This window comes from Ochotona curzoniae, unplaced genomic scaffold (genome assembly GCF_017591425.1).
Source record: "Ochotona curzoniae isolate NIBS_2020 unplaced genomic scaffold, NIBS_Ocur_1.0 contig_3502, whole genome shotgun sequence".
Classification (NCBI taxonomy): Eukaryota; Metazoa; Chordata; class Mammalia; order Lagomorpha; family Ochotonidae; genus Ochotona; species Ochotona curzoniae.
Window position 1 is genome coordinate 297,710 of NW_024465886.1, and position 22,306 is coordinate 320,015.

At 45.5% G+C, this 22,306-nt stretch overlaps 1 protein-coding gene across 1 annotated transcript in view; it reads right to left on the bottom strand.

Moving 5' to 3' along the window:
* The window catches only part of GDA (guanine deaminase), a 53,372-nt gene extending 39,441 nt beyond the window's left edge, over window positions 1–13,931 (bottom strand). Inside the window, exon 1 of the mRNA XM_040980937.1 lies at window positions 13,627–13,931. Within this exon, the coding sequence (XP_040836871.1) occupies window positions 13,627–13,749 (123 nt within the window). The 5' untranslated portion in view covers window positions 13,750–13,931. The remainder of the gene's footprint in view (window positions 1–13,626) is intronic.
* Between the last annotated feature and the right edge of the window lie 8,375 nt (window positions 13,932–22,306).

Sequence of the window (22,306 nt, forward strand, 5' to 3'; positions counted from 1 at the left end):
CTCTATAGGATCCCAGCATGTGCAAGGCGAAGACTTTAGCCACCAGTCCACCACACCAGGCCCACATGTTATGTTAAGCCATCAAGATTGTGGTGCAAAATATTGTGATTTGATGCAGCAGTCATAGGAATGAAAATAAGCACTTACCTCAGTGCATCCTAACCTGTCTCCTCACTGCTCTTTACCTTGGTCTTTTTGTACCAAATGGAGTGCTAGACACACAGAGGCATTCCAAAATATGCTTGCCAGAAGGTTGGAAGGAAGCAAAGAAGAAAATCAAAAACAGAAGGAAAGAGAGGAAGCAGTTTCAAGACAGAGGAAGTCGCCAACAAAGGAGACTAACAACGTGGATGAAGAGAACCTGGACAGCGTGCACCTCCTTCCCCCATTCCATGCCATTCCACCCCCAAGGAGTCAACAGTCAGCAATCCCAAAACAATCCTGGGCATGGGACATCCAGGCAAAGAGGTAGAGAGAGACTCCAGGGCAAATCCTACTGCAGCCTGCTCCCCCCCAACCCACTGCAGAGGAGCTATGATGCCAACTCTGAACCAGCTCTCCCTACAGTGTGCAGGCTCAGGACCACAGTCAGCCGGAACTGCACCTGTTACTGCCTCTTAAAGTTGGAAAACACTTTGATCACTCGTCACAGTGAGCCCCTGTCCCAGTCAGGCAGACACAATTTTCAACAGTACACTTCATTTATGGCCCCATGATCAATCATGGCCTCACGCACACTAAGCACTCAACACAGGACTTGCAGCTCTTGCTCATCTGCTCCTGGTAGGAAAGGGTCTCTTTTTAAATACATATGTTTTTTAATTTGAAAGGCTCAGAGGAAGAGAGACAGAGAGCATGGGGTCTTCCAGCCTCTGGATTACCCTTAAATGGCTGTAATGGCAGAAGCTGAGCTCATCTGAAGCTAGGAGCCAGGAGCTTCCTCTATGTCTCCCACATGAGTACAAGGGCCCAAGGACTTGGGCCATCCTCCGCTGCTTTCCCAGGACCTAAGCAGGGAGCTGAGCCGAAAGTAGAGCATCAATTGGTGCCCATTTTGAATGCCAGCACCACAACTGGAGGATAAGCCTGTTATGTCACTATGCTGGCCCTCCAAAAAAGGAATCAACAGAAATAAAAATTAGTTTCCCAATGAGGAAGGCTCCCCTCATCCAATGAGTCTCCAACAAAGAGAAATTCATACCTAGGACCTGGGGGCACTTTTCAAATAAATCAACAGGACACTCATATCATGATTTGACTGGCAAAGCTGCTGACAAAATTAATATGAATGTGCAAAGACATGATGGCCCCCTCGACAAAACGTGCGCTCAGCACAGCTAAGTCAGGTCCAACCATGGCTTTGTTTCCCAAAAAACTGAATTTAAAAATCAAATAAAAGCCAGCTCCAGCAAAAAGTATTCCACATAACTGGCATGCCCGCCTCCTTATTCAGGTGATCTGTACAGTGACTCAATTATAGCTTTAGCAGCAGGTTTCGCCTGGCCAACGTATCATGAGCTTCATTGGACTCTTACTTAGATCAACAAACTCAAGTCCTGGAGCTGTTCAAAGGAACACAGCAGAAGCCCAGTTACTGGCCTTGCACGTTCCTGTATAAAGATGCTAGCTGTACACCTAGCATTTTTTCCTCTCGCTCTCAAAGGGCAATGCCTACCTCAATTGCATTTAATGCCCTGGCACACGGCAGAGATGGTGTACCGACAACTGAGTAAGAACCTACAATTCGGGGGCAGATATTTGATCTAGCAATGAAAGTACGGGTTAGGATGCTCACGTCCCGTGTTGGACTGTGTGGGTTCAATCCCCAGCTCCTGCTTCTTATGCCAGCTTCCTGCTAATGTGCATGCTGGAAAGCTGCAGGGAATGGCTGAAATATTTTTGTTCCTGCCGCCCACAAGGGCGATGGAGACTGAATTCTTGGCTTCCATTCTGGGCCCCAGCCCAGGCTGGCAGATGCAGGCACTAGGGGAGCAAATCAGCAAATGGGAGCTCGGCTTGTCTGTTTCTCAAAGAAATTAACAGAAATTTTAAAAGAAAAAGGAATTAACAATTTGATGATCTTGGAAATGACATACGATTTCTTTAGGAAATTCTCCAACAAACTGCCAGTATCCCTCAGGAGTTTGCTTGCCTAGACAAGACAAAAAGCCAAAGGAAGCAGAAAAACAGACAGGAGACTACTGTAATGAGCTCGTGGACTCCCAAATATTTGAACACCAAAGAGCATTTAATTTCTCCCGTAGCAGAAATGCTGAAAGTACAAACTTCAGATTGAGATTGCATGGTTAAAATCCATCACTGCCTGCGTGACCTTGTACATGAATTTCAAACTCCATGATTCAATGTCCTCACCTGCAAACTGGGACAAAGGTCCTGCAAGAACAAAATGAAGCAACATCTGTAACAGACTCAGGCCAGCGCTTGGCACACACGTGGGCATGCCGAAAGTGTGTGGAAGGGGTGAACACTTGGCCTGGAAGTGAAGATCCCACAGGGGCCCCTCAGTGGATCCCACAGTGGATCCCACAGGCCCCTCAGTGGATCCCACAGTGGATCCCACAGTGGATCTCTCAGTGGATCCCACAGGGGCCCCTCAGTGGATCCCACAGGCCCCTCAGTAGATCCCACAGTGGATCCCACAGTGGATCTCTCAGTGGAGCCCAATGCAAGCAGCTCACTGGACCTTCCCTTCCTGGCTGCATTTCTTCTGTTCCCAGATTCCTTGTCGATTACCATGCCCATCCAGTCTTGCAAGCCTTAAACCGTGGGAAACATCTTCCTCTCTCTCCACATCCACTGGTCACCCTGAGCTTCCTCTCTGCCTCAGGGACCTTACCCACGTCTCCCCAACACTGTGAGCTCTGTCTGTCCTCTCACTATGGCTACCTCTCCATCACCATCAGCACTCCTCTTCGTGATTCACTGGAACCACCTCATTACTTGGTTCCTCAACCATACTCGCCCTGCCTCAGTCTCCTGACCACTTTACAATTACTTTTAAATTTTTACTTAGAGGCACAGGATATAAGAGAGGTTTTACGCACACATACATTGGTCACCCTCCAGATGCCCCCAAAGGTAAGGCTTGGCCAAACTCAAACTGGGAGTATAGAACTAACTCCGTGTAGGTCTCCCACGTGGGCAGCAGGAAGCCGACCGCAGGAGCCATCACCACTGCCTCCCAGGGTGTACGCTAAGAGATTGTGGAGACGGGAGTTGAAACCAGGTGTCAAACCCTGTACGCTGGAATGGATAGGTGTATCTTCATTGCCAGGCCACATGTTGCCCCCTAGGCAATGCTGTTTAGTACATGTTGAATATGACAACTTTCACCAGCTTACTACAGCAACTGGAATAAAGGGAAAGGTTCTTTTATATCTCTCTGGTCTCATATGTTTCTATCGCCTCCTGCTTCCTGAGTCACTGCCACAGGATTCCTGCTGCCTCCTCACCTGGGAACTTTGCACATGCTTTCCCATCCCTCTGCCATCTACCTGGAGGTGCAGTTCAAACGTCACTTCATATGGAAGGCATTCTGCAAGAACCTTCTCAAAATAACCCATATCCTCCTGATTTATATCTCAACGCATTCTGCATTTTTATTTTTACATCTCGCACTGGCTGGTTCATACTTATCTGATAATTGACTACAAGTGTAAGTGATATAGAAATGTAACTCTTTGACTCACCATTTTATCCTAACTCCCTGAAGTCCCTGCTCTTCACCAGCTATTTTTAGCTCTTAAGAGCTCCGAGGATACTGGCTCCAGAGGTCCACTGAATCTGTGCCCTGCTGCAAGGAGGGTCCAAGCGTGCCCGCTGAGCTAACAACCTGAAATGGCTCCTTTCTGTGCTTTGCACTTCAACACGGCTAGCAGCATGAGACCACTCTCCACACGAAGGAAGAAAATCACCTCTCGATGAAGTAGTACAGAGGGCACAGCAGCCCCACTGTGCAGGGATCCGTGCCAGCAGCACTTCCTGTACGGCACCATGGAGCACCCAGGCTATACGTGGCTGCAAAGGCTGATTAACTCTTTCTTAACTACCATGTACAGAGAAGAGCAGCCCTGCTATTTCTTCTTTCATTCAAAAGCGTTTAACGGATGCCAATTTTGTGCAAAAGCACTATATAGGGCACTGGGAAGGACAAGAAATGAATAATAAAAGTTACTGTTTATGGAAGGTCTGCCATGTTCCAGGACTGTAAATTGTAAGTGGCAATTTACAAGCAGCATTTCAAGTAAATTGCCATCTTATGAAGAAGAAAAACACTTAACAAACCACAAGAGAAAATCAAAAGGAATAAGCAGGTCTTTATAGTCTAAATTGTTTCAAGTCTTTAACCAAGTCTAAATTTAATGATTTTGAGAAAATAATGCAGTATCAGAATTCTAATTAAAATCTACTCTTCCAGCACCCTTAATTATTCACCAGGACATGAAAGTAATTATGACTCCAAGCAGCGACCAAACACACTATTACACCAGAAAAATTCAGTTATTCAAATAACTGGTTGTTTGGAAGATGTGTTAAGATGTTTATTCATTTTAAAGGCAGAATCACACACAGAGATCTTCCATTCATTGGTCCATTCTCTGATGGCGTCTAGGACCAAGGCCAGGACCCAGGAGTTGTATTATGGCATCCACTGTATTATGCCATCCAAGGACTTGGGCCATCTTCCTTTCCTAGCAGGAATCTGGAAGGGGTACAGGGCAGCCAGGATTCCAACCACCTCTCTGACAAGAGATGTTGATGTCACAAGCATTGGCTTAATAATACCGCATTTGGCTAACTCCTCAAAAATAACTTTCCCAATCAGATTAATCAATGGTGAAAAAATCTGAGCAATAGGCGTGACACAAAGAATTCATCTGAGCACTTTCATGTGCTGTGCTATGAAGACAAAGGTGACATAGCTAGAGGTCTGCTTTCAGTATTAGGCCACAGGTTGTGCTGAGTAGAGACTGGATCATAAAGGAACCAAGCCTCAGCCTTGTCCCCAGAAGGATGGGAGTAGTGTTGGCAATGGCATCCTTGAGGTGACAGACAGAACACTGCATCCACCCAGCACATGAAAAGTGAAGGAACAGGGGGAAAGTCATGAAGGTATTAAACTACTCGGAAGGCTGGGTAGATGGCAAGCCACTTCCACTTGTACCGGCTCTAGGGCCTTAAAAACATTTTAAAAGTAAGATGGTTTTCACAAGCTTGAGTGGAAAATGTCAATAGCAGCTTTGGTGACAATAACTAAACCCTCATTAGCTGATGAATGGACAAACAAAATGTGGTATATCCTGCAATGAAATAGCATTCAACCATAGGAAGGGATGGATGTTAAGACATTGTGCACAGAATGGAAAAACATGAAAAACATAAAAAGTAGGAAAAACAAACACAAAAGCTCATCCATTACATGTACCCATTTACGTGAAAATTCCAAAATAAGCCAGTCTATAGATACAGCAGATTTGTGGTTGCCAATAAAGGGAAGGAGCAGACAGAAAACACCTATGTCATAGGTCATGATTTCTCTTCAGGTGATGAACGCATGCTACGACCAATGGAAGAGGTAACACTGTGAACGCAATGAGTGATACTGAAAAGCCGAATTCTGTGTTATGGGTATTTTACCATCATTAAGAAAGTCGTGAATTCTAAAATAGAAGCATTTGAAGAAATTGTACTATTTTATTTATTTAAATAGTAGAGAGACAGGGACCTTCCATTTGGGAATTCACTGCTTGAATACCCTAAGCAGATGGGCCTTGGCCAGGGTGAAGCCAGGAGCCGACAACTCAACCCAAGTGTCCAGCACGGCTGGCAGGAACCCAGGTTCTGCCTCCCTGCAGGTTCTGCCTCCCTGCAGGTTCTGCCTCCCTGCAGGTTCTGCCCTGCTGCCTCCCAGGACACCCTTGTTAGCAGAGTCTGAAGTCACAGGCACAGACTGCCTTGACACTCAAGTACTCCACTGAGGGCATGGGCATCCCTAGAATCTCTTAACCTCTGCCCCAAGGTCTGTCCCAATATGCTGCACACTCCCAACTCACTGCTTCCTCTCTGTTAAAGACAAATATTATTTGGTTTTCATCTTAATGTCTCCTTCCAGGAAAGAATGTATTTTATGTAACTATGTAGGGGCAAGGGATGTATTGGCATAGGATACACTGTTTCATTTCAACAGCTGGAAAATTCTGTGACTTGAAAATTGCTATACCTTTACATGTCAATGAAGAAAAATTCACTTTAAATCAGAATTACCTTAAACTGCCTATAGCTTTAAAGGAGTCTGTGTGTGTACGTCTGATTTTTAAATTCATGAGTCAATAGCTTGTCGACAAACTGTGACTGATATAGTTGGATTTTAAGGTGAGATTTGCTTAAGAAGGCTCATTTTGTAAAAATAATTGTACAAAAAAAATTTTTAATGATGGCCTAAGGAGAGAAACAGCATTGTAGCCATAGCAACAGGTGCCATAGTGATGCATATCTGAGCAAGGCAGTGATAGGAGACATGAGGGCTGTGTTCAGTGAAATGGCTTTAGGAGTTAATGCCTGGATGATTAATTCATGGGATAAAACAGCATTGCAGTAGTAGAGGGGAGGGAAGGGGAAGAGAGGGGAAGGGAGGAGAGGGGAAGAGAGGGGAGGGGAGGGGAAGAGAGGTGAAGGGAGGGGAGAGGAGAGGAGAGCAGGTGAGGGAGGAGGAGAGGGGAAGAGAGGAGGGGAAGGGAGGAGAGGAGAAGATGGGGGAAGGGAAGGAGAAAGGAGGGGAAGGGAGAGGAGAGGAGAGGAGAGGAGAGCAGGGGAGGGAAACAGAGGAGAGGGGAGGGGAGGGGAGAGGAGAGGAGAGGAGAGGAGAGGAGAGGAGAGGAGAGGAGAGGAGAGGAGAGGAGAGGAGAGGAGAGGAGAGGAGAGGAAAGGAGAGGAGAGGAGGGGAGGGGAGGGGAGGGAAGGGGAGCAGGAGAGGAGAGGAAAGGAGAGGATGGAGGGGAAGGAGGGAAGCAGGGATAAGATTAAATTTGAAGGGCAGTGCCTGGCCCCGTGCATTAAGCTGGAAATGGTAAATCCATATTTCATTGCAGAGGGAATGTGTTTCTGTCAACAGAGTCACTGGCCACTGAATTCCCTAATTCACATGTTTAGCACATGAAACATGTAGCACATGGGACAAACTCAATAGCTGGAGAATAAACAAACACTTGATATGTACATATTTACACCTGGTAGAATTCAAGAACGTAATTTTTCACTCTAGTGTCTTGACATAAAATGAGAACCTCTTAAAGGTGACATTATTTTCAAACTAGAGTGGATTTAATCCATAGAGCAAACTCTGACAGTCCATATTTTGTGCAATAAAAATCATTTTTGAGACTTGAATTTCTAAGGTACACATAAAAATGTATGAGAAAGAGTCCCAGCAAATATTAAGATAAATTGTGCAACAGCTGCAATTTGTCAAAGCATTTATTCCTTTCATATTTGAAAGATCCTGTGATTACTAAGAGGTATTGGGTATTTTATACAATTTCTTCTAATTTCATGTGAATAGGAACTAAATCAATTGGACTGAAAATGCATACAGGTGAGGTGCATGGCCATAAAAGGTCCATACATACTCTCTAAGAACACACAGTAAGAGAGACATTGAGAGCACAGTGAGACCCCTTGGAAGAGAGAAGCAATAAAGAGATTTTGGAAATTGCAGTTGAAGTAAGTAATAACAAATGGCTTGAACACAAGCAAACTGGAAGACAGGCAGTCTCAGAATCATTCTAACAAAGAGTACTTCTCACAAGTAAAAACAGATTTGAGTTTATAGCCTGAGTGTCCGTATCCAAAACGCATGAGACTACAAGTGTCTCAGGTCTGGAGGGTGTTTTTATCTTTTGGCAGGGAAGATATTTGCATAGATTTTTACTTGTCGATTGTCTCTAATCTGAAAATCTAATACTTAAATGATGGAAAATCTAACAGTTTAGGCATCAACTGACATGACTCTCAAAAGTTTCAGATTTTAGGGCCCGGCACAGTAGCCAAGGTGAGGCTAACGTCCTCACCTTGCACACGCCAGGATTCCATACGGGCACTGGTTCTAATCCCAGTGGCCCCACTTCCCATCCAGCTCCCTGCCTGTAGCCTGGGAAAGCCCAAGGTTTTGGGACCCTGCACTCATTTGGGAGACCGGGAAGAAGTCCCTGGCCCCTGGCTTCGGATCAGCACAGCTACGGACATTGCGGCTGCTTGGGAAGTGAATCATTGGATAGAAGATCTCTGTCTCTCCCCTATATCTGACTTTTAAATAAAAATGAATAAATCTTTTTTTAAAAGTTTCAGATTTTGTAATATTTCAGGTAGAGATACCCAGTTTGTGGCGTATATTCTGTCATTAGATTCCATCATTGCCGAGGCTGAATCACCAATCAAGGCGTATGTGTTTGCACTGCATTTTAGACTTGCTAAGAACAGCTATTCAGGACCCTTAACCTCAGCAGAAGCCCACTGCGGCACCACTCCTGGATGAACTCTGTGGACCTGCAGTCCTACCGGCCCTCTGACAGCCATGAGTCTATCCATACCTCATCTCAGCCCAGCCAGGATCTGGCTACCTGGACAGTTCTCGCCTGCCCTACCGAATGGTTTCATGAACCCTTCTTTTCATTGCATCTTCAGCTCAAGATGAAGGGCCTCAGGGAGTGGGAAGGTTCTTCAGCGTCATTGGAAGTATTGATGTAGGGAAAATCCCAGTCTAAACTCAAAGATCCAAGAATACATGCGTTTCTCTTTTACCATCAGCTTCAGTAAAGGTGTTAATGGTCAGATGACAGATACAGCCTTTACAAAGTGACCCCTTGTGAAGCTAGAAGTCAGTAAGGATGAAAGCCATTTTATACAGCCAAGTAAATCTAACCCTAAACTTTGTTTTATGCTGAGAACTGACTCTTCTCAATTTGCTCAGATTCTCTGGATCTATTTAAACCCCTTCTATGGAAAGGTGTGCTGTGAATACAGGACTGATCGGAGAAGAGGGGAAGGAAGTCCCCCTGGCCATCATCACCCTAAATAATAATATTCATGCATTTGGCATGAATGGGCTTACTTAAGAGGTGCTGTCCACCATCTCTGCACCTGTTAGAGACTCCTGGACAATCAACCAGGTGTTAGGTCAAGCAGTACCTACATTGTTCCATGGCTGCATATTAATCAGGACCGTCAGGAAAGTTTGCGAATGAGTAGACAACTTTAGATAGAGAATTTTACATAAACAGTAGAGAGAAAACTCCAGTCATGCCCAGTAGTATTGCTTCCAAGACTCCCCAAATTGGGAAAACTGTGTTTCAAAACATCTCTCTGGGGTTACATGTGTCTTTCTTAACACAAATTACTTGGATGTCTTTGCATCATATATCACATTCAGCACATTAAATGATCACTTACGTTGTATTGCAACAACATAAAGGACACTGTCCATCCTTACCATGATGGAAGGCAGCAGAGAGGCCAGGCCTGTGGCATTCACATACAACCTCCATCTGCAGATCCCATATTGTAGTATTTAATGAGTGCCTAAGCTCAAATATGTTGGGAAATTTGTCCAAGAAAGTGACAGGGTTGAGCCGTGACCTATCTCAGAAACCACACTCGCAGTCACCTGGAGAACACTAACTTGACAGGTATCTACACTTCTATGGGAGGGCGGAGGAAGGTCTGTGTATCCCCAGTGTGGGATTATGGCTAAGGAAGTGTGGGGATAGGGATACGATCAAAGAGGTAGTAAGATTTCATTTTGTTACAAGTGGCAAAGAAAGGGGACAGAAATGCGGAAGCTGTTTCAGGTTGAAAGACTGGTGCCAACAATGTGAAGCCATTTGAGGGCAGGGACTGGGGCAAAATAGCAGAAAATCTGCATAGATAATCCTTAGTTTTAGGGATGCAACATGGTGCAAGCCAGAAACGGTAATTCTATTCTCGTTTGCCAGAGGGTTCAATCAGGACAAAGCTGAAAAAACAGATTTGGTTCAAATAATTTCATGCCTAGAATATCTTCCATAGAGATTTGAACTTTAGCGCTCCTGGTAGACTACAAATGGCTCTAGATACATGATACTACTTTTGCTCTAAAAAAACAAAAACCCAAAAAACCAAAAAAAAAAAAAAACAAACTTTTAATAATGTGGAGGAAATCTAAGAATGAGAAGACAAGAAGCAGGTTGCCGGAATATTTTAGCCAAGGGATAATAAAGATCTGAGGAGCTGAGCAGAGGCCAATGGCCTGGAAATGAGTTGGTACCATCCCAGAGCAAAACTGGCTGGGCTGGCTATTCACATGGGTGTCTGATATTTTTGGTCAATAGTGAGAATACAAGAAAACAATAAAATAATGGTAGCCTATAAGCCTCTGGGGGAAAAAAACATATGATCTTTGCAAATCAGTGTGATAACAGGGCTGTACTGAGCCACAGTAAACATATTATACAGCACAGATTTACATAATTAAAAACAAGATCTGCCCCCAAACAGGCTTGAAGGTGTGTAGTTCCAGGGTGAGCTGACGGTTCAATACCATCAGAAAATGCCATCAGTATCCCTGAAAGTCTCACCTTTTCCCTCAGCCCTAAACAATAGCAACGATAGCTCCAGGCCCTCGTTCGAAAGCACCGAAAGAGAAAGGGTCTGTATTCCCACATCCAGAAACGTTCTTAGACATTCTTTGTTCCAGAATGCCATCATGGGTCATGTTTAGTTAACAGAAGGTGCAAAGTAAATGACCGGCAAATGGAAAAGGACTGCCATGGCTGTCTTTCCCCATGATGTGAGCTGAGTAAATCATTGGCTGATCAAATGTAGGATGTATTAATAAGGAAGAAGAGGTATAGCTCTGGAGTAGAAAATAAATAATGCCTGCAATCAACATTTTGTACAAAGCAATTGGCTTTCTAGAAAATGGCAATTTACAAGCTGATTCCATGATACTTGGGTGAACATCCTTCTGATGAAAGCTAAGCTCCCAGGGCTGGCCTATTAGCTCAACTTGCTAATCCTCCACCTTGCAGTGCTGGTATCCCATATGGATGCGAGTTCATGTCCCAGCTGCTCCACTTCCCTTCCAGCTAACGGCTCACTGTTGTGAAAGCAGTGGAGGATTGCCTAAACCCTTGGGACCCTCTACCTGCATGGGAGACCTAGAACAAGTTCCTGGTTTCAAAACGGCTCAGTTCCAGACATTGTGGCCATCTGGGGAGTGAACAAGTGGACAGAAGATCTTTTTGTGTCTCCTTCTTTCTGTAAATCTATCTTTCTAAGAAAAATAAATAAATATTAAAAGAAGAAGCAAGCAAGCAAGTAAGCTGAGCTCTCACTGGACAACCTCGGAAGGCAGCAGTAGCTTAGCGCAACTTCCCACCTCAGGACCTTGAGGGTGCCCCGGACTCCCCAGCTTCCCAAGCAGGTGGAGCTTCACCTTTCCAAGCAGCAGGAAAGAATAACATAGAACTAAGGGCTGTGATCCAGACCAAGAGAGAGTCAGGCAATGCAAGATTGTGAAGAAGTCCCTGGCGACACAGGAACCCTTCCGAGTCCTGGGATTTGGAGAACACTCTTATTTACCAGTGGGATTCTGCTTCTTGGGGCCCATTCCAGGCCCGTGGAGTCAGATTGTCTGAGAGTGGTACCCAGACAGTAGCATTTTAACAAGCATCCCTAGACAGCTGTGATTCATCCCCAGACAAGAGAACAGCTTTAGAAGGTACATATAAAGTTATAATGACTGCGAGGCTGTGGCATATTTATTTATTTCAATGGGATATCATTTTTATGAGCCTCGAGACATTCTTAGTCTGTTTTGTATTCTTAAAAAATGTTTGATGAACACATACTACCTGTATACCTTTAAGAGGCCCAGGGCGACATCTCAACAGATGCATACATGTAAACGGACCAGACCAGGAAATCAGCAGCTCTACTTTCTAGTGAGCCACGAAAATCTTTAAACAAAGAAATGAACGAGTGAATACAATATCTCATCAACCCTAAAGAGGAGGAAATTTCCATTTCAAAATGGTGGAAATAACATCTTAAAAAGCGTATGCCATGCCCTCTCTTTAAACCCAATCAGGGATCAATTCTTCCACAGTTACAAACTCCGTGGTGAGCAAGTTGTGCATCGTGGCTCTAAACCACCTGATCAGCTCATCTTTGCATTCGGGTCAAAGGTAGTTCCACCTGCTAGGAAGGACAAGTTTATGATGAGTATGCTGTTTCTTTAGAAATTGACTCCCTGACTCAACCATGAAATGCATGGTTAGGATATGATTTTCTTCTTCTTCTATATAACCCTCAGAAAAGATCATCTTACATAGATAAACTACTCCCTTTTCTTATTCCTCTCCACCGTGAAAGCAGAATCTCCGAATGCAGCTGCCTGCCTGTTACCTTATCAATTAAAAGCAGGGATACATGAAATTAATTTTTCAACAAACAACAACAAAACACTGAGACGTGCACAGGCACCTGCTAGGCCAACAGCTCCGTCTACGACAGGTTGGCAGCCTGCGTCTCTGCTTTTGGAGCCTGGCAGCCAAGCCCCATGAAAGGGTCCATCAGTGTTGTTTTAATGGAGTCTGCATTTGGGTGATCTCTGAGAGTGTTATCACCTTGGAAACATGACAGCAGGCTCCCTGAACATGCAAAAAAAGAGAAAGGCTGTTTTTTAACCACAGTAGAAAAATAGGGCTTAGTTACCCTTAAGTGTCAGAACTGTGACTGGATAACCCTTTCAATCAGCAGTTGTCTTTCCCCTGAGAAGTTACAAATAGATGGCTTTTGCTAAAGAAATGGTAGTGGGGAAACCACTCAAAATTATCCTAGTGCTGTATTTATCGTATCCATTCCTTCCTCTAGAAATCAAGGGCTACCAGCCCGGCCAGGTAACGTTAACACGTTACCGTCTGTACACACCCGACATCAGCCCAGCAGAAAACCGATGGTGGAGAAAGTGCAGAAGACACAGAAGACATTTTGAAACTTCAAATGGAACTGAATGCTTTGATGCAAATATTCACGTACGTGTGTGTGTGTGAGAGAGAGAGAGAGGAATGAATATTAATTTCTCGGACTATCCTAATATTACAAGTTGTCCAGCCTGCCTGAATCATTAGAACACTGTCTCTGTTGAATGATTTGAGTGAAAGCAGTTGGTTACTCCAGGTAGGGAATGGATTAAACAACATCCTTCAAATACTCCCCTTTTTCGTTTCCTTCACAGTGAATTCAACCAAATTTATGGAGTGCTACCCTGTGCCAGGCGTCAGAGACACAAAAATGAATGAAGCCACGCTTGTTAAGGATCTCCCTCAAGATTTGGGCGCCTGGGGAGTGGGCACGGGGGTCTGTCAGAGCAAATCCCGCTGCTCCTGGCTTAGCTCAGCTCAGAACCCCGACGCCAGCGTTCCCGGGTTCTCCAACAAGCAAATGTCCAAGTTCAACTCCGGGGCCACTGCGCTCGCTCTGCACCGAGCCAAGCCCCGGCTCCGCAGCGCATCGCGCTGCGTTCCTTCCACCTGTCTGTCTGCGGGGACACCAGACCTCGAGCCCACTTACTTTGCCGCTGTCACTGACGCCGAGGAGGTGATCCCGGAGCACCTCCATGGGGCAAGTCCAAGTGGAGTGGACGAAAGTCCCTCGGAAGATGTGCGCTAGAGACGGCATCCGGGCGGCACACATGGCAGCGGCTCAGCACCGCGAGGGGCTCGCCGGCCGAGCAGGGCGCACGGGGCGGAGGCGCGACTGGGGCTCCCTGCGGCTGCGGGCGCTGCGGAGCGGGCACTGGCTCCCAGGGCGCGCTGCCCCCGCTTCCCCTGGCGATCGCCTGCCCCCTGCAGGCCGCGCCCAGGGGCCGGCTCCCTGCCGCCTCAATGCCAATAGGATGTTTCTCCCGCGCGTTGGCTTCCGCGCTCCGCTGGGGTGTGGTTTTTCTTCCCACCTTTGCGTTAGTTTGCGATGTGTTAACTCTTTGAGTTATCAAAATCAGCCTCTCTACCTTTCTGTAACTGGCACGCGCAGAACTGTGTTTGCCCGCCCGTTCTGCCCCTTAAACTCTGACCGGCCACTGGTTTCTTCCACCTGCAGCTCCCACGTTACGAATTTGGGGAAGTTCAGGAACAGGTGAAAGGTCGGCTGGATTGGACCGGTTTCGTTTTAGCTTTTGCGAGCTGTGGAATATGTTCGGTTCTCATACGAGTTTCTGGAAGCTTGGCTTATCTATCCTCAGTGGGGACCCCGCCACGGGGAGCTCACTGGGACCCAAAAGCTGGTCTTTTTAACCTCGAGCCCAGTGTTTCGCATCTGCCCATAAACAATTTCTATGCCACTTTTCCTCGCGCATTAAATAAACGTATCTCTTTGATTTACTCCCAGTTGTTCACGGGAAGAAAATTAAATTCTCAAGTCAAACAGCTAGGAACGACGGCTTGGCACGGGGGCCTGGGCGAGATGGATCCTAAGTTCCTCTGGGCAAACCAACAGGTTTCCTTCTGGACTGGAGCCCTAGGGCTTCCACCTCTAATGTTCCCCGTGGCTCACGACGCGGGCACTCTTCGCACCCCTCAAAAACATTTCTTTGGAGTAACCTTTCAGACCACCAAGCTACCAGCAGCCCACTCCTACACTTTCATCCCATTTTGCTTGTGCCACTGCATGTATCATGTTTATCCTTATTCATTTTATGTCTATGCATTTGTTCCTACTGTCTTTTCTCGTTCTCTCTCTCTATCTCTCTCTCTCTCTCTCACACACACACACACACACACACCAGTAACAAATGAACAATGAGCCAGCGTGGTGGCCAAGCAGCTAAAATTCTCCCCTTGAATGCGCCGGGATTCCATATGGACACAAGTTCTAATCCCGGCTGCTCCACTTCCCATCCAGCTCCCTGCTTGTAGCCTGGGAAAGCAATGGAGCACGACCCAAAGCCTTGGGACCCTGCAGCCACGTGGGAGACCCGGAAGAGGCTTCGGGCTCCTGGCTTCAGATCAGCGCAGTTCTGGCAGTACTGGCCAGTCGGGGAGTGAATCAACGGAGGGAAGACCTTCCTCTCTCTCTTCTCCTCTCTGCATATCTGCCTTTCCAATAAAAAGTAAAATTAATCTTTTAAAAAATGAACAGTAGGAGAAGGGGGCACATTTTATACCAGAATAGTGCTTAATGCTTCATACGTATTTATTTGTCAAATAAACAAATGACTTGTTTTCCGATGAGCAGAGCAATAACCTGGGATAAACACGTGCTCTGCCGCCTACTGACTGCACTGCTGCTTCTGTGACACATGCGGCTTACGTAAACAGTCTCTTTCTTTCTCACTTCCTTCAAGGACCCCATCCCAGAGTCTAGGGGAGCCAACTCATTCGGGCTTCCGGGGACCTTCTCGAATTCACTGCAAGTCGGCAGTCCAGACATTCTTGAGCATCAGAGCTGGGGTGGAATGACTCCTTTTTAAACTACAGTAAAAGGAGAACCGAGCTTTCACAGTCATTTTCAAAATACGGCCCCACACCTTCAGTGCCCAATCTCCACTATCCCCTCCTGCAGGGGACAAACAGGAAAGCCTTTGTTGGGCAGGGAGTCTCCTGCGCTCCTGTACTCTTCTGCAGGCCATGGGTTGGTTTTGTCCAGGCCCTTCACTCCTTGTCATACTTTGGCCATCTCATTCTGCATGTAACTCTTTCCCAGCCATTCTGGGTAAAACCCAGCCGAGTCGCTGTCTCGCAAGGGTTCCTGCTCTAAGCTCCTGGCGCTCTGTAATCGCGTCTCTGCTTGTCCAGCTCCCCCAAGAAGCCTGTCTCCTGGAGAACCCTGTCTCTCTCCTCGCTTCCTTTCTGGGTATTTCCTTTACACATTTCCTGGTTAATAGCAGGTGCTCACTTATAGGAATACTAAATTGCAAAAGATGTCTGCATTTCCTGTGCTTTAGAGTTAAAAGCCAACAGTCTACAATGGTTTTGTGACTCATTCAATGGAACTAGTACATAAGAGAGTTTTTTCTCATTTATTTCGCTTTTCAACCTTTTATTATGAAAATCTTCAAATATACAGAAAAGTTGTAATGTTCTGTTTCAAGGATCAAAATTCTTCCTACTTTAAATGGAGCTAAAGGATCCCTGAATTCTCCAGTTGGTGAGCCTTAATTACCTGAGCCGAGGCACTGTGCGAAAGCATGACCAATTTTGACATTTTGTCCATCTAATTAATGTAATGGGACTTGAGATCAGTGCACGCTCATGCTAGGAAAAAACTGTTTTAAAGGGGCCTCTCTTCTACAATCTCTCATGATCACAATCATATGAAACAAGAAGAAAAGGTACATTAAGCATCTCACAGATGGAGGAGCTGAGGTTCAAGGAGGCTGGCCTGCCCACCCGACGCACACAGCATGGGTGTGGGTCACGGCTCCAACAGATCTAGTCTATAGTGAAATGAAAGAAAACAGTGTACATGTGTGCCGGGGCTTTGCATGAATCATCCAGCTGGCACAGGTCATGAAAATCATACATGTTTTCATGAGGCACAGAGAATGATGGACAAGCTGGTGAACCGAGGAGCCATCTCTCCTCTCCTACCTACAGGAGTTGTCATTACTCTGTGAAATAAATGCCTGCCTATTTTATTTATTCTTCTTTTTTTGCAGCTAAATCTATCAGTTACCATGGTTTCCCATGTTCACCATGGCAACTCTGACAAGCTTGTTATGCTTTATGGGGGGAAAAAAAGATATACCAAAAATTTGAGATGAGATAAATGCACTCCTTTTACAGTTATGTTCTTTGGTTTGGGAAGCCTTAAGAAACAGCAAATCATGACAAGCTCAATTTTGAGTGCTTGAGTGAGAACACAAGTGTATCTAGTCACTAGAGGAACGCCCTTGGAGCCCCAGATTACTTTCTCTGTGTGGCAGAAACCATGTGTTCGAGCATTTCCCGTCCACATGTAGTGGCACTAGAAAGACATCTCTAGTAGTCAGATTAATTGTCAACTACCTGAGAGATGGCAGAGGTGGAAACACTTCCCAGATAAAGCTTAGGGTTCCATGGTGGTTCACACAAGCTTTTGGCTAGGAACGTGCGTGGGAAAAGCAGGCAGGTGCAGTGTGAAGCGGTCACAGTGCTGACAGCACTAGACCAACAGTGAGTTCCAACACATGCTATGCTGGGAGAGAACCCATGTCCAGCTCAACACGTTGCACTGGTCCCACAGGGAAAACAGTACTGACATGACAGATTCCACTCCAAATAGGTCCAGGTGGCCTTTATATACCTAATGGCCAGCAGGCCCAGACCTCCGCCAGTGCTAACCCAGGTGCCATCTTGTGTACTGAAGAAAACGCAGTGGGACTCAAGGAACACAGGTGCACGGGCACTGAGGCAGGGGCCAACTCGCTCCTGGCTCACTGCACCAGTCTCACAGGGAGACAGTACCAACTTGGCATCCTGCGGTTTCCACCCAAGACAGGTCTGGGAGACCTTTAGATCTAACGGCCAACAGGTTCCAGCAAGACCAGAGCCGCTTAAATAATTGAGTTTAAGATTCCAAAAGATAGAAAGACAAATTAAATAAAATGCAAATTTGCAAAGAAGGAAAAACTAACATAAGTATCACATGAAGAAAATAACGTCAGGCCGTGTTCACAGAATCAGATGATTCCAACACAGCATCCTTCAGGCCTCAGTCTCCTACGAAACAGGTATGCTGATAACACCTGTTTCTCTAGTTGGCTGTATTAACTACAGCTATGCCTGCAACATGCCTGGTCAGTGATGCGTGTCTAATCGGTCATGTCTCTGCCCAACTCTTTCCTTTCAGATGATTCCCTTGAGCGTTAGAGCTCTCCGGGATCCTGAAGAAATGGCAATGAACATAAAAGCGACATCAACTGCAGATCAAAACCAACTTCATCACAGACAACTCACTCTCGCTGGCCGTCAGATGCTGCGGTTTTGCAACTTGGGTGACTTTGATGTGAAACTGCCCAGCACATACCATAGATCCTCAATTAATGCTGTCTCTATTGGTAACTGTTTCTTGGTCAGTACCTGATTTAAAGGAAGACACCTGGAAACGTTGGATTTTTAAGTACAGCCAATGATGGATGCATTGGAATTTATCTTGCTTGTTGTGACAACGTGCTTCTGTTAACACAGCCTAAGACTACACCTGTTCCATTAGTAATCATATCATGTTATTTGAACATACTGTATTTTAAAATTTTTTTCTTTCATGAGCTGCTATAATGTGAGTTCTACACAAATTTCAATGATTTCTTGAACAAAAATCCAAAGCTTTACCTTATCTTTAGTGATGATGACCTTGCTAGTTTTAAATCCCAAATTTCAGGTATGTGACTTTTCTACGGAAAACTTCCTCTTGATTTACGTGGGAGGTTACAGGGACATGGCACACCATGATCCTGGGGAAACTCCCTGGCCACGGTCTTGGCACACCAAGACCTCAACCTGACCTGACCATTGGTCTGTACCCAAGCTTCTCTTCTCTGTCCTTAGATGAGCTACGCTGGGACTTCCTTGATAAGCAACTCTGAGAAGTCTGTGTGATCTTATGTTATCTGCCAGGCAGACACAGTGTACGTGCCCTACAGCATGACTGGAGGGTCCGGAGAGACAGACATGCCTTCTAGCCAACTACAGTGCCATTGGTGGGTGGAAGGATTGTTGGGAGATGCCCTTCTGCCTTCTCCTTTTCTTATTCTGTATAAGTTTGTGCTTGCTTTACAATAAATGGACATGCTCTACCAGACTGTCTCTGGTGATTCTTGCTGAAGAACACTGTCTTCTCAACCCTGCTGGTCAGAAGCCCCCGAGACAAAACTGCTATGTCATTCACAGGTGTGCTCTGCGCTAAAGAAATTAATGATCTACAGCACTGTTAGTAGAGTGCAGCCCCTGAGACAAAGTCCAAAGCTTTATCTATCTATAGAGACCTCGCTCCATCTTGATGTTGACTTGGAGAGTCCATCAGCTCTGTGTGGGACATTGTCTTGTCACTGTTTCTGGAAGTCAACTTGCAGCATCCTCACTCCCTCACTCAGATCCCTGCCAGGACATTCCAACATCCTGTGTTACCGAAGAGTGCTTTCACACCAATGATCTTTCTTGTATCCAAATTTATCTTCCACCCACACTGGTGGCACTTTACGAATCCATTTCCATGAGCATTTTCCCAGTTTGCTTATCTTGAAATTGGATTATTTATTTTCGCCCCTGGGTGATTCACGTGTTTCTTTCTCAGAGTTAGTCTGTAACTTAAATCTAACTGTTGGCCTAGTGGCTGGGAGGGAAAATGAGGAAGATTCTGAAGAAATTGCCTGGCGTTGTGAACAAGAAATCACTTCACTAACAAGAGAGAGTAAACCTTGCTAGAGAAGAGGAGGGCCCTGGGTGGGCTTAGAGGGTCTGTGGTAACCCGCAGATTCCAGATTCTTGGGAGGAAGGGTAGTGATGCGCTACATCAGCACAGGTGTTTCCACTTTTGCATCTCTGATCCATTTGTTCCAGCTTTGGAGTAGCAGACCCTTCCGCTTCCGGGAAGAGTAAATCCCAGCCTTTCTCTTCATGTTAGAGTCTTAAAAGTTTTTTGGCATGTCTCCAGGGATGTCTTTCAGTTTTCACACTTAGCATTTAATTGCTCTTCAAGGAGTCCCGAGCAGCTCCACTGTTGCAGTGATCACTACTGTCCCTTTCATTCTCATGGCTCTCGCACATGGAGACGTGAATGCTCTTCACCCGAAGGGGTGCACTGCAGGCCACGCTGGTACAAACGTCCACAAGGCACAGAGGAATGGGCTTTTTGTTCCTCATCTGCTGGTGATGGTATCCTTGTTGATCAACTCTACATTCCCCTGTCAGTGTCTCCAATCCTGATGGCTATTATGGGTCATGCTCAAACTCCGATTCGGAGAAGTTTACTAAGGAGTGCTCTGTGTGTGGAAGGACGTGGAGAGAGGCAAGAGAGAGCACAGGAAAAATCTGGGTTGCCCAATCCGTGGAAGCCCTGATGCTGAGATGACTCAGTGGAGTAGCTCCAGTGAGATGAGGAAGCCAGCTCGCTCTATTTACACCTCATTATAATCAGTCGTCAAATAGGGCATGCTCCAAGAAAGATCTGTCATCATAGAAAAAGTCTTCTCTCAACACCTCAGAAGGCTGACAGCTAAGCATTATCTTGGACAACTCAGAGAATAAAACCTCATTCTGAAGAGGGGTTGGGACGGTACATCACGGCATTCATCAAACACACAGAGCATCTCGGTTAGTGATTATAAACACATGCTGTGGTTTTTATCATTATTGCCAAGCTTCTCATAAGGAAACTGAGTAACTTTCATCTCAAGGGCACATAGTTATGGGAGCCATGTCATTGCTAAAATAACAGCTCATTTCAGCTTTGAATGTAGCCGCAGAAAGCATTTAAATAAATAAGCGTGACTTAAATTTGTTTGTTTGTTTGTTTGTTTGTTTCCAAGAAGTTTTTGCTTCCAAAAGCACAGTGGGCCAGATTTGGCTCATAGAATGCAATTTTCTGACGCTTGGTCTAAAAGGTCCATAACTTGAACTAGGCCTCTAAAAATGAATCAGATCTTGTTAGAGTAAAAGAGGAAGGGAATTTCCACAAAGAGGAAAGCATTAGTACATTCTTAACAGCCAAGAAATGCATGGCAAGAACAGGATTGGCAAGTGGATTAGCCAAGTTACAGCAAACGGCTATGAAGCCATGGGTTCAATGACATGGGAGTTGCACTGTTCATCTTTTCAAACATCTGAGAGAAGCTACTGAAGAAGAAAGGCTTTAGAAGTTTCACAGGCCAAGATCAAAACTTCCCACCGGTTGGGCATCTCTCAAGGGCGATGGATTACAGACTGGCTGATAGGGAAGATTACACGGTGAACCAGGAAGCAGAGAGAGAGAGAGAAGGGATGGGCTGACTTAGTCTCCCATAGCAAAGCTTCTCACAAGAGCTCCCTTGAACAGCAAGCCCCCAGGATCTCCTGCTGGGCCAACTTCTGAGACACCATAACTAAACAGCCACTTTGAAGCCATCGGTTTAACATCAATCCATTAACTCTAGACATCAGACGCTGGGATTTAAATGCCTGCATCATTTGGGAGTCCAAGACTGGGGGAGGAATGCACTAAGGCCATGTGACCAATGGGCACGGGATGTGAGAAGTACGGCAGATGGAAAGGAAAAGGAAGCTACGGAGTATTTTCCCAACTGTTCGTATCTATCTGAAACATTTCTTTCTAATCCTTTACCTACTTGAACCCAATGATTAGCCTTCTAGGGTCAGCTCACACAAGAATCAGTTTCACTCCAGACCCTTTCTGAATCCTCTTACCATTGTCAGGTTGGATTGAATGCCTGCCTTGTTATTCTTGTAACTCTATAGCCACATCCATCAAGAAACACCACACCTAAACACCTGCTCCCACACGTTCACCTCACTCTACCGGCTGTTTACAGGCAGCAGTGCAGCTCAACTCCTAACACACGTGCTGGGGAAGTTTTCTGGGTGATAACTGTGGCAAAGAATCACACCCTGAGCACACACTGTGAGCTCCTTCTAACTTGCCCTTTTTTCTCTAGCAACTGGCACATAGTGCATGTTCAGTAGGTGATGATGAATTTAAGAATGAGTTCAAGCTCGAGGGTGCCACGAAAGGACTTTAGACTCAATGTGTGGAGTTGCTTTAGAAAAAGAGCTAATGAAGTAAGACTAGTGTCAGCAATAGCCTTTTATTACAACAAAGTTATAAATTTTGACACCCCAACTTCTTCTTCTTGGTCTTTAATTTGTGCTGTCCTATTCAACCCTGAAATTCCAGTTCACAAACAACCTTCCCTACAAAGCCTTCCTTGTTCACTCCCAATAGAATTACATTCTCTTATCTCTGTTTCACCATGCTTAAAGCACAATGGAATTATTGGATATAACATGCAGCACAACAATTACCTAATGGATGAATTTCCATATTGCACTCCGGCACTTGCTGTTAATTAAGCATTTCATGTTATCAAAGCAGTTACTCATTTGCATGTACTAGGTAAGCTTAAACCTTTTAATAAAATGTTTTTGGGCTCAGAACAATGGCTCAACTGGATGACCACTCCCTTGCAGTCACTAGATCCCATGTGAGTGCCAGTTCATATCCCAGCAGCCCCACTTTTCATCCAGCTCCCTGCTTGTGGCTTGAGAAAACAGTGGAGGAC